Raw genomic sequence first — 12,981 nt, forward strand, 5'->3', positions numbered from 1 at the left:
CTTGATTGATATTCCTGTTAGTGACTACCTTAGGTAAGAACCCAGGTTTAGTACGCAGAACTACCTTGTCTGAATGGAAAATCAGATAAGGAGAATCACAATGTAAAGCAGATAACTCAGAGACTCTTCGAGCCGAGGAAATAGCCATTAAAAACAGAACTTTCCAAGATAACAGCTTGATATCAATGGAATGAAGGGGTTCAAACGGAACACCCTGTAAAACGTTAAGAACTAAGTTTAAGCTCCATGGTGGAGCAACAGTTTTAAACACAGGCTTAATCCTGGCCAAAGCCTGACAAAAAGCCTGAACGTCTGGAACTTCTGACAGACGTTTGTGTAAAAGGATGGACAAAGCTGAGATCTGTCCCTTTAACGAACTAGCGGATAAGCCCTTTTCTAAACCTTCTTGTAGAAAAGACAATATCCTAGGAATCCTAACCTTACTCCATGAGTAACTCTTGGATTCGCACCAATGCAAGTATTTGCGCCATATTTTATGGTAAATTTTCCTGGTAACAGGCTTCCTAGCCTGTATCAAGGTATCAATCACTGACTCAGAGAATCCACGCTTTGATAGAATCAAGCGTTCAATCTCCATGCAGTCAGCCTCAGAGAAATTAGATTTGGATGTTTGAAAGGACCCTGCACCAGAAGGTCCTGTCTCAGAGGCAGAGACCATGGTGGACAGGACGACATGTCCACTAGATCTGCATACCAGGTCCTGCGTGGCCACGCAGGCGCTATTAGAATCACTGATGCTCTTTCCTGTTTGATCCTGGCAATCAATCGAGGAAGCATCGGGAAGGGTGGAAACACATAAGCCATGTTGAAGACCCAAGGTGCTGTCAGAGCATCTATCAGAACCGCTCCCGGGTCTCTGGACCTGGATCCGTAATAAGGAAGTTTGGTGTTCTGGCGAGACGCCATGAGATCCAGATCTGGTTTGCCCCAACGCCGAAGTATTTGGGCAAAGACCTCCGGATGAAGTTCCCACTCCCCCGGATGAAAAGTTTGGCGACTTAGATAATCCGCTTCCCAGTTCTCCACGCCTGGGATGTGGATCGCTGATAGGTGGCAAGAGTGAGACTCTGCCCAGTGAATTATCTTTGAGACTTCCATCATTGCTAGGGAACTCCTTGTCCCTCCCTGATGGTTGATGTAAGCCACAGTCGTGATGTTGTCCGACTGAAACCTGATGAACCTCAGAGTTGCTAACTGAGGCCAAGCCAGAAGGGCATTGAAAACTGCTCTTAATTCCAGAATATTTATAGGAAGGAGACTCTCCTCCTGAGTCCAAGATCCCTGAGTCTTCAGGGAATTCCAGACAGCGCCCCAACCTATCAGGCTGGCGTCTGTTGTTACAATCGTCCAATCTGGCCTGCTGAAGGGCATCCTCTTGGATAGATGTGGCCGAGAGAGCCACCATAGAAGAGAATTTCTGGTCTCTTGATCCAGATTCAGCATAGGGGACAAATCTGAGTAATCCCCATTCCACTGACTTAGCATGCACAATTGCAGTGGTCTGAGATGCAGGCGTGCAAAGGGTACTATGTCCATTGCCGCTACCATTAAGCCGATTACCTCCATGCATTGAGCCACTGACGGGTGTGGAATGGAATGAAGGATCCGGCAAGCATCTAGAAGTTTTGTTAACCTGACCTCTGTCAGATAAATCTTCATTTCTACAGAATCTATGAGAGTCCCTAAGAAGGGAACTCTTGTGAGTGGCAATAGAGAACTCTTTTCTTCGTTCACTTTCCACCCATGTGACCTTAGAAATGCCAGTACTAATTCTGTATGAGACTTGGCAGTTTGGAAACTTGACGCTTGTATCAGAATGTCGTCTAGGTACGGAGCTACCGATATTCCTCGCGGTCTTAGTACCGCCAGAAGAGAACCCAGAACCTTTGTAAAGATTCTTGGAGCCGTAGCTAACCCGAAGGGAAGAGCTACAAACTGGTAATGCCTGTCTAGGAAGGCAAACCTTAGATACCGGTAATGATCCTTGTGAATCGGTATGTGAAGGTAGGCATCCTTTAAATCCACTGTGGTCATGTACTGACCCCTTTGGATCATGGGTAAGATTGTCCGAATAGTTTCCATTTTGAACGATGGAACTCTTAGGAATTTGTTTAGGATCTTTGAATCCAATATTGGTCTGAAGGTTCCTTCTTTCTTGGGAACCACAAACAGATTTGAGTAAAACCCTTGTCCATGTTCCGACCGCGGAACCAGATGGATCACTCCCATTAGTAAAAGATCTTGTACACAGCGTAGAAACGCCTCTTTCTTTATCTGGTTTGTTGACAACCTTGAAAGATGAAATCTCCCTTGTGGAGGAGAAGCTTTGAAGTCCAGAAGATATCCCTGAGATATGATCTCCAACGCCCAGGGATCCTGGACATCTCTTGCCCAAGCCTGGGCGAAGAGAGAAAGTCTGCCCCCCACTAGATCCGTTTCCGGATCGGGGGCCCTCACTTCATGCTGTCTTAGGGGCAGCAGCAGGTTTTCTGGCCTGCTTGCCCTTGTTCCAGGTCTGGTTAGGTTTCCAGCCTTGTCTGTAGCGAGCAACAGTTCCTTCCTGTTTTGGAGCAGAGGAAGTTGATGCTGCTCCTGCCTTGAAGTTACGAAAGGCACGAAAATTAGACTTTCTAGCCCTTGGTTTGGCTCTGTCTTGAGGCAGGGCATGGCCCTTACCTCCCGTAATGTCAGCGATAATTTCTTTCAAACTGGGCCCGAATAATGTCTGCCCCTTGAAAGGTATGTTAAGCAATTTAGATTTAGAAGTCACATCAGCTGACCAGGATTTTAGCCACAGCGCTCTGCGCGCCTGAATGGCGAATCCGGAATTCTTAGCCGTAAGTTTAGTTAAGTGTACTACGGCATCAGAAATAAATGAATTAGCTAGCTTAAGGGCTTTAAGCTTGTGTGTAATCTCATCCAATGGAGCTGTGTCAAGGGTCTCTTCCAGAGACTCAAACCAAAATGCCGCCGCAGCCGTGACAGGCGCAATGCATGCAAGGGGTTGCAATATAAAACCTTGTTGAACAAACATTTTCTTAAGGTAACCCTCTAACTTTTTATCCATTGGATCTGAAAAGGCACAGCTATCCTCCACTGGGATAGTGGTACGCTTAGCTAAAGTAGAAACTGCTCCCTCCACCTTAGGGACCGTTTGCCATAAGTCCCTTGTGGTGGCGTCTATTGGAAACATTTTTCTGAATATAGGAGGGGGTGAGAAAGGCACGCCGGGTCTATCCCACTCCTTAGTAACAATTTCAGTAAGTCTCTTAGGTATAGGAAAAACGTCAGTACACGTCGGTACCGCAAAATATTTATCCAACCTACATATTTTCTCTGGGATTGCAACCATGTTACAATCATTCAGAGCTGCTAACACCTCCCCTAGTAATACACGGAGGTTCTCCAGCTTAAATTTAAAATTTGAAATGTCTGAATCCAGTTTATTTGGATCAGATCCGTCACCCACAGAATGAAGCTCTCCGTCTTCATGTTCTGCAAATTGTGACGCAGTATCAGACATGGCCCTAGCATTATCAGCGCACTCTGTTCTCACCCCAGAGTGGTCTCGTTTACCCCTAAGTTCTGGCAATTTAGATAAAACTTCAGTCATAACATTAGCCATGTCTTGTAAAGTGATTTGTAATGGCCGCCCTGATGTACCTGGCGTTACAATATCACGCACCTCCTGAGCGGGAGATGCAGGTACTGACACGTGAGGCAAGTTAGTCGGCATAACTTCCCCCTCGTTGTCTGGTGAATTTTGCTTAACATGTACAGATTGGCTTTTATTTAAAGTAGCATCAATGCAATTAGTACATAAATTTCTATTGGGCTCCACCTTGGCCTTTGAACATATTGCACAAAGAGATTCCTCTGTGTCAGACATGTTTAAACAAACTTGCAATTAGACTAGCAAGCTTGGAAAATACTTTTCAAATGAATTTACAAGCAACATAAAAAACGTTACTGTGCCTTTAAGAAGCACACAAAAAAACTGTCACTTTGATATAACAATGAACCGGTTTAGTTATAGCAATCAATTTTTCATATGAAATGCATTAATTTAGCAAGGATAGCACCCATCAGCAAATGGATTATTAACCCCTTAATACCAAAAAACGATTGACAAATCAAATAAATACGTTTTATATCACAGTCAAAGCACAGTCTCACAGGTCTGCTGTGAGTGATTACCTCCCTCAAACTAGTTTTGGAGACCCCTGAGCTCTGTAGAGACGTCCTGGATCATGCAGGGAGAATAAGGAAGACTGTGACTGAATTTTTAATGCGTAGTAAAAGCGCCAAAATAGGCCCCTCCCACTCATAATACAGCAGTGGGGAAGCTCAGTAAACTGATTTTATTCAAAATAAACGACAGCCAAGTGGAAATTAATGCCCATAAATTTTCACCAAGTACCTCAGAGAGAAAAACGATTAACCTGCCAGTAAACGTTTTAAATATATGAAATAATAATAAAAGCCTGTTGCTAGTCGCTTTCACTGCAGAAAGGCTATAAGTTATATGTATACCGTATTTTCTTAGTGAAGTGCCATTCCCCAGAAATACTTTAGTGCCAACATACATACATAACAGCCTGATACCAGTTGCTACTACTGCATTTAAGGCTGTACTTACATTATATTGGTATTAGCAGTATTTTCTCAGTCAATTCCATTCCTTAGAAAATAATATACTGCAACATACCTCTTTGCAGGTGAACCCTGCCCGCTGTCCCCTGTTCTGAAGTTACCTCGCTCCTCAGAATGGCCGAGAACAGCAAATGGATCTTAGTTACGTCCGCTAAGATCATACACAAACTCAGGTAGATTCTTCTTCTAATACTGCCTGAGAAGAAACAACACACTCCGGTGCTGTTTAAAACAACAAACTTTTGATTGAAGTAATAAAAAACTAAATTTAATAACCACACTCCTCTCACACATCCTATCTATTAGTTAGGTGCAAGAGAATGACTGGGGGTGACTTAGAGGGGAGGAGCTATATAGCAGCTCTGCTTGGGTGATCCTCTTGCACTTCCTGTTAGGGAGGAGTTAATATCCCATAAGTAATGGATGACCCATGGACTGACTACACTTAACAGGAGAAATAGAACCAAATAAATTTCAAAGAAGTCTTAACCTGCCCCTTACCAGCCAAGCTGGAATACGGCACGTGCATCGCAACATTAGGGAACTAATTTCGAACCCCAATTAAAAACATGTTACTTGGGAAAGAACTCAGGATTCGTTCCTTAATAAGAACAACCAAACTAGTATAAGCTTAAAGTTTTAGTCTTAGAACTCAATCTTGAAGCCCATAGTAACAGTTAAGAATTGAATCCAATTATAATTGATTATCTTAGAACCAAAGAAATATGGATTTTCTTTTTTTTTTTTTTTTTTTTTTTTAAAATCACAGAATTCTTCTAGCTAAAATAGCTAAAGACATAGATTAACCCTCATTTGCGAATATATTCAATAAAATGAAGACACAAATGAAATCATTAGCATGATAGTCCAGTTTAAAGGACCAGTCAAAACAGAGGACTTGCAAAATGCAAAACAACAAGACAAATGCAACGGCACCTAGTCTAGTAAATGTTGTCCCTTAACAATGCTAAAATAAATCATAATCTGATACTTGATCTTAAAGTAAACAGAAAAAATGAAGCAATTGCAATATCACAGGACCAAGAAAAGTACCTGAAACTAAATAATTTTCCAAAAATAAGATACAACTATATAAAGGAAAATAAATACTATTTTGCTATAAAAACAATAGCATAATTAGTAGGAGTAGAGATAGCTCCAATAAATTGGAGAACCCTCCAAATTGAATTTAACTGCTGACAAAGAATATAGTTTAAAAATAAAAGAAAATTCTCAGCCTATTCCATTCCCTAGTATGGGGAATTGGAAAGAAAACCTCTGAAATCACAGAAGAAATAAAAAGGCAGAAATAGTGTCAGCTAGTCTTAAAGAACTAGTTACCTTAATATCCAAAATAATCAACACCTCTTCAACAAAGAACAAATGTACTTTAATAATAAAAAAATTATATAAAAAAGTAGATTTGTTAGCGTCAATATCTGATGAAGAGAATTTCTGAAAGAGAAAAAAACATCATCAGAGAAGGATAAATCAGTATGTTGTTGGTCATTTGAAACTTCAATAATTAAAAAAGTGAAAAAGACCTAAAAAATCGTATTAGAAGGCACAAAGTCAGACATAGCCTTAATCAGAAAAAATATTTCTTATAAATCTTCTAAACATTTCTTGCACTTAAGAATGGAAATGTATAAAGCATAAATACTAATGGAATCTGCATGTAAAAGTATATCAAAATAACTTATTACAAACCATAGCTAAAGATAAACATTTATAACATTTAAAATAAATGAACTTAGCTTTGGTAGAACTGAAACTCAGTTAAGCATTTTTCCAGAAGTGGCTTCTGACTCAGGGACAAACGGAGACATCTTGCAATATGTAATAGAAAAAACAACATATAAAACAAAATTGATCAAATTCCTTAAATGACAGTTTCAGGAATGGGAAAAAATGCCAGTGAACAAGCTTCTAGCAACCAGAAGCAATAAATAATGAGACTTAAATAATGTGGAGACAATAGTGACGCCCATATTTTTTAGCGCCAAAAAAAGACGCCCACATTATTTGGCGCCTAAATGCTTTTGGCGCCAAAAATGACGCCACATACGGAACGCCGACACTTTTGGCGCAAAAAAATGTCAAAAAAATGACGCAACTTCCGGCGACACGTATGACGCCGGAAACAGAAATTTTTTTTTGTGCCAAAAAAGTCTGCGCCAAGAATGACGCAATAAAATGAAGCATTTTCAGCCCCCGCAAGCCTAATAGCCCACAGGGAAAAAGTCAAATTTTAAGGTAAGAAAAAAATTGATTCATTCATATGCATTATCCCAAATATGAAACTGACTGTCTGAAATAAGGAACGTTGAACATCCTGAGTCAAGGCAAATAAATGTTTGAACACATATATTTAGAACTTTATATAAAAGTGCCCAACCATAGCTTAGAGTGTCACAGAAAATAAGACTTACTTACCCCAGGACACTCATCTACAAGTAGTAGAAAGCCAAACCAGTACTGAAACGAGAATCAGTAGAGGTAATGGTATATATAAGAGTATATCGTCGATCTGAAAAGGGAGATAAGAGATGAATCTCTACGACCGATAACAGAGAACCTATGAAATAGACCCCGTAGAAGGAGATCATTGAATTCAAATAGGCAATACTCTCCTCACATCCCTCTGACATTCACTGCACGCTGAGAGGAAAACCGGGCTCCAACCTGCTGCGGAGCGCATATCAACGTAGAATCTAGCACAAACTTACTTCACCACCTCCATAGGAGGCAAAGTTTGTAAAACTGATTTGTGGGTGTGGTGAGGGGTGTATTTATAGGCATTTTGAGGTTTGGGAAACTTTGCCCCTTCTGGTAGGAATGTATATCCCATACGTCACTAGCTCATGGACTCTTGCTAATTACATGAAAGAAACAATTTTTTTTAAGGATTTCTTTCCATGGCAGTGAATTTTTGATCATCAAGCCCCTAGTAAACTCACTCTTTGACTCTCCAAGTAAGCTCACAACTAATGTTACATCAGTAATTAATGTGCTGAGGACACTAACTCCAATGTAGTTTTTGAATTTAATCTATAACATGCAGCACTAAAACGTAGTAAAGTAAAGGGAGCATTTGAACATAAATGAATACAATCATAGAGTTAATAAAAATGGAACACAGAAAACATTTTAAGTTCAAGGCTTAAGTTGTGGTTATTCAGTAGGAAATAATAAAATTCTGCATCAGGTTCAGTATTCTATAATGGGATTCATTTGTAATCAAATTTAAAGTAGTACAAAAGAATGTGCTTTTTGTTTTTAATATATCCTGCAGTATTCTCAACCCTTTGGCCTTTGGCATAATAAACAGGCAATAATCTAATTCTTAATGCAGATAAGTCAAATCGGGAAAGCTCCTTAAAGAATTTATACTGCAAGATAATGTGATTAAGGCAGAATGTAGTACGCAGTCATTGAAGAAAGACTGTTTAGTTAACGTATCAACAGGCACACACATACCTGGCGATTTTGCAAAGATCCTAGCAATGATTTTTCATCGATTCGAAGCAAGCTCTCTGAAACAAAAGCACACATACAATAACACAATTTAGTTTTGTAAAAAATTCTGAATAATCCATAGAGAAAATAAAAAATATATAATAATAATAATAATAATATAATATATATATATTACAGTATCTACAATATTTAATAATTATTTTTAAATATTTTATATGTAATATTTCAATCACGTGTTTTAAGATCATTTCCATGTGCGCAAACCTGACAGCATGTTAAACCTAAATAGCGAAACACGAATTGTGTTACGCATATTTTCCATTCCTATGTTCTTCACATAGAAAGTATTTTATATGTTATTATCAGGGATAGGCACAGACAAAGGCTGTAACAGACATTTTCCAAAGTACAGACCTTAGTGAAGGACACCAAGGTACATTTGAAATTAAAAACATTATTTTATAGTGCTGGGTGTTATTATACTGATGCAGATACCACTGATCCTATAACCAGCCCTCCTCTGGCTATACCCATGAGCCAGTGTCACTACTGTGTCATTATATAGTGCTGGGTGTTATTATACTGATGCATATACCACTGATCCTATAACCAGCCCTCCTCTGGCTATACCCATGAGCCAGTGTCACTACTGTGTCATTATATAGTGCTGGGTGTTATTATACTGATGCAGATACCACTGATCCTATAACCAGCCCTCCTCTGGCTATACCCATGTACCAGTGTCACTACTGTGTCTTTGTATAGTGCTGGGTGTTATTATACTGATGCAGATACCACTGATCCTATAACCAGCCCTCCTCTGGCTATACCCATGTGCCAGTGTCACTACTGTGTCATTATATAGTGCTGGGTGTTATTATACTGATGCAGATACCACTGATCCTATAACCAGCCCTCCTCTGGTTATACCCATGTGCCAGTGTCACTACTGTGTCATTATATAGTGATGGGTGTTATTATACTGATGCAGATACCACTGATCCAATAACCAGCCCTCCTCTGGCTATACCCATGTGCCAGTGTCACTACTGTGTCATTATATAGTGCTTGGTGTTATTATACTGATGCAGATACCACTGATCCTATAACCAGCCCTCCTCTGGCTATACCCATTTGCCAGTGTCACTACTGTGTTATTATATAGTGCTGGGTGTTATACTGATGCAGATACCACTGATTCTATAACCAGCCCTCCTCTGGCTATACCCATGTGCCAGTGTCACTACTGTGTCATTATATAGTGCTGGGTGTTATTATACTGATGCAGATACCACTGATCCTATAACCAGTCCTCCTCTGGCTATACCCATGTGCCAATCTCACTACTGTGTCATTATATAGTGCTGGGTGTTATTATACTGATGCAGATACCACTGATTCTATAACCAGCCCTCCTCTGGCTATACCCATGTGCCAATCTCACTACTGTGTTATTATATAGTGCTGGGTGTTATTATACTGATGCAGATACCAATGATCCTATAACCAGTCCTCCTCTGGCTATACCCATGTGACAGTGTCACTACTGTGTCATTATATAGTGCTGAGTGTTATTATACTGATGCAGATACCACTGATCCTATAACCAGTCCTCCTCTGGCTATACCCATGTGCCAGTGTCACTAGTGTGTCATTATATAGTGCTGGGTGCTATTATACTGATGCAGATACCACTGATCCTATAACCAGTCCTTGTCTGGCTATACGCATGTGCCAGTATCACTACTGTGTCATTATATAGTGCTGGGTGTTATTATACTGATGCAGATACCACTGATCCTATAACCAGTCCTTGTCTGGCTATACGCATGTGCCAGGGTCACTATTGTTTCTTTGTATAGAGCTGGGTGTCATTATACAGATGCAGATATCCAGTATTTCACTCAGGCTTTATTTATTCCATAACTTATCACCCAATATCGCTAGCAGTCTCTTGACAAGCCACTAACTTTATTCACACTACATATTTTTAATATATTATTAAATATATATTTCTACATATATCTGATAATGTTCATGTAAAATAGATATCTATAGAAAAATATATACAGGTATAGGTATGTACAGATATATATAGAAATATTTACTGAGTTGACATAAGTCACATATGTGTGAGTTATGTAAAAAAAAAAAGGGTATGCTTCTTTACACTGGTATGAGATCATCTCAAGTCTCTGGGAACTCTGTTATGTTATAAAATATAACTTTTATTAACGTTGTTTAAAAAAGACAGCTTATATATTGTAATACTTCGCTGTCCTCACTTGGATTAAAAACACATCTCCTTTATATTGTTATACATTATAATTCTATTCTTGAGTTGGTTACAGAGTATTATATATGAAGCCTGGGTATTTATTGTATTTTCAAAATAAATAATTGGCCATATGTGTGGCTTGTTTGAAAAATACACCTTATTGGCTAAATATATTATCTAACAGGTTTAAAAATCTAACAGGTTTAAAGGAGAGCAGGTTTAAATTTTTTTTAAACCTGCTCTCCTTTATGTTGTTGATAATAGTGACACTTTATAATTAACAGTTGGTCACATAGACTAGTACAATACATGTAGTGTTAATTAAGAGTAATTGGAATAACTATAGCAATGTGGTGCAGCAATAGTTAACGGCACGGTAGTGTCAAACAGTTTGAAACATTTTTAGTGGGGCATAAAAACAATAGCATAACTGGTAAAACGGACAAGCATTAAGTGATGCAACACAACTTAGCTGTAACCGCTAAAGACAACTAACAGTTAATTTAAAACGACTTGTGGCAAAAAAGGCTCTAAGCAATTTTAAGCAATTTATGTCTCTCAAGAATATAGCGATACAATTCAGCTATAACATACAGCGACAATTAACAACGAGCTGGAAACCACTCAAAGTCTAAGGTTTCAAGTAATCCCTAAAATTACAACTGTTGCTCTATCAATAATATAGCGAAGTATATAAACAGCTCGGGTACAATACACTAACTCAAAAAGAGCAAGCAAATAACGTAACTGAGTTAAAAACAATATACTGTACAAAGAATTTAAAGTGGAACATTGGTTTCCCTGATTCACTTAAGCTACAAAGTAACAGTACATTGAATTTATAACTGCATGAGTGAAACCAGCTATTAAAAATATAATTTTTGTTGCAAAATAATTCGCTAATGCAGTATCAGCATGCATGAGTGATATAGTATGCAAGGTGACTTAAAGGGACACTGTACCCAAAAATTTTCTTTCGTGATTCAGATTGAGCATGGAATTTTAAGCAACTTTCTAATTTACTCTTATTATTACATTTTCTTCATTCTCTTGGTATCTTTATTTGAAATGCAAGAATGTAAGTTTAGATGCCGGCCCATTTTTGGTGATAAACCTGGGTTGTCCTTGCTGATTGGTGGATAAATTCATCCACCAATAAAAAAGTGCTGTCCAGAGTACTGAAACCAAAATCATTTCAAATAATGATAGCAAGAGAACGAAGAAAAATTGAGAATAGGAGTAAATTAGAAAGTTGCTTAAAATTGCATGATCTATCTGAATTACAAAAGAAAATTTTTTTTGGGTACAGTGTCCCTTTAATAGCACACCAGGAGCTCAAATTTGAAGCGTATTTTTCCTGACATTCAAACCGCTGCAAACATTAATATCAGCGTGTGACATTAATCTTTACACAGCAGCTCTTGATTTAACACAAACTTAAGAGTTTGATTATATAATCAAATGTTACCGCAATAGAGAACTTTACGAAACAACAGTGTACAAACTGAATACTATATGCACACTTGAATTTAAGTTCATTAAAATTACCATATACCCCCGTTACCACATTGACCACAGAATCACATGTTTATCACCTAATAATATTTTAAGTAATATATTAGGAACACAGGAACTTTAAACCTGTTAGATAATATATTTAGCCAATAAGGTGTATTTTTCAAACAAGCCACACATATGGCCAATTATTTATTTTGAAAATACAATAAATACCCAGGCTTCATATATAATACTCTATATTTCTCGGTGTTGTAACCAACTCAAGAATAGAATTATAATGTATAGCAATATAAAGGAGATGTGTTTTTAATCCAAGTGAGGACAGCAAAGTATTACAATATATAAGCTGTCTTTTTAAACAACGTTAATAAAAGTTATATTTTATAACATAACAGAGTTCCCAGTGACGTGAGATTATCTCATACCAGTGTAAAGAAGCATACCCTTTTTTTTGACATAACTCACACATCTGTGACTTATGTCAACTCAGTAATTATTTGTATTTTATGCTTAAGCACTGCTCCTGCAGGCTACCCATTAATCTTGCATGAATTGTGACAAGGTACCTGAGGAGACAATAAGTTCCCAGAGAAAAAGGAAAAACATAATTTATGTAAGAACTTACCTGATAAATTCATTTCTTTCATATTAGCAAGAGTCCATGAGCTAGTGACGTATGGGATATACATTCCTACCAGGAGGGGCAAAGTTTCCCAAACCTCAAAATGCCTATAAATACACCCCTCACCACACCCACAAATCAGTTTAACGTATAGCCAAGAAGTGGGGTGATAAGAAAAAAGTGCGAAAGCATAAAAAATAAGGAATTGGAATAATTGTGCTTTATACAAAAAAATCATAACCACCACAAAAAAAGGGTGGGCCTCATGGACTCTTGCTAATATGAAAGAAATGAATTTATCAGGTAAGTTCTTACATAAATTATGTTTTCTTTCATGTAATTAGCAAGAGTCCATGAGCTAGTGACGTATGGGATAATGACTACCCAAGATGTGGATCTTCCACGCAAG

General features: G+C 38.2%; 1 protein-coding gene across 5 annotated transcripts in view; it reads right to left on the reverse strand.

Annotated features, from left to right (window-relative positions):
- Positions 1-12,981, reverse strand: part of UBR1 (ubiquitin protein ligase E3 component n-recognin 1) — a 693,945-nt gene that overhangs the window by 94,526 nt on the left and 586,438 nt on the right. For all 5 annotated transcript variants that reach the window (XM_053697798.1, XM_053697801.1, XM_053697800.1 and 2 more), the window contains exon 36: positions 8,155-8,210. In XM_053697798.1, the coding sequence (XP_053553773.1) occupies positions 8,155-8,210 (56 nt within the window). The remainder of the gene's footprint in view (positions 1-8,154; positions 8,211-12,981) is intronic.

The sequence above is a fragment of the Bombina bombina genome, chromosome 1 (genome assembly GCF_027579735.1).
Source record: "Bombina bombina isolate aBomBom1 chromosome 1, aBomBom1.pri, whole genome shotgun sequence".
NCBI classification, from domain to species: Eukaryota; Metazoa; Chordata; class Amphibia; order Anura; family Bombinatoridae; genus Bombina; species Bombina bombina.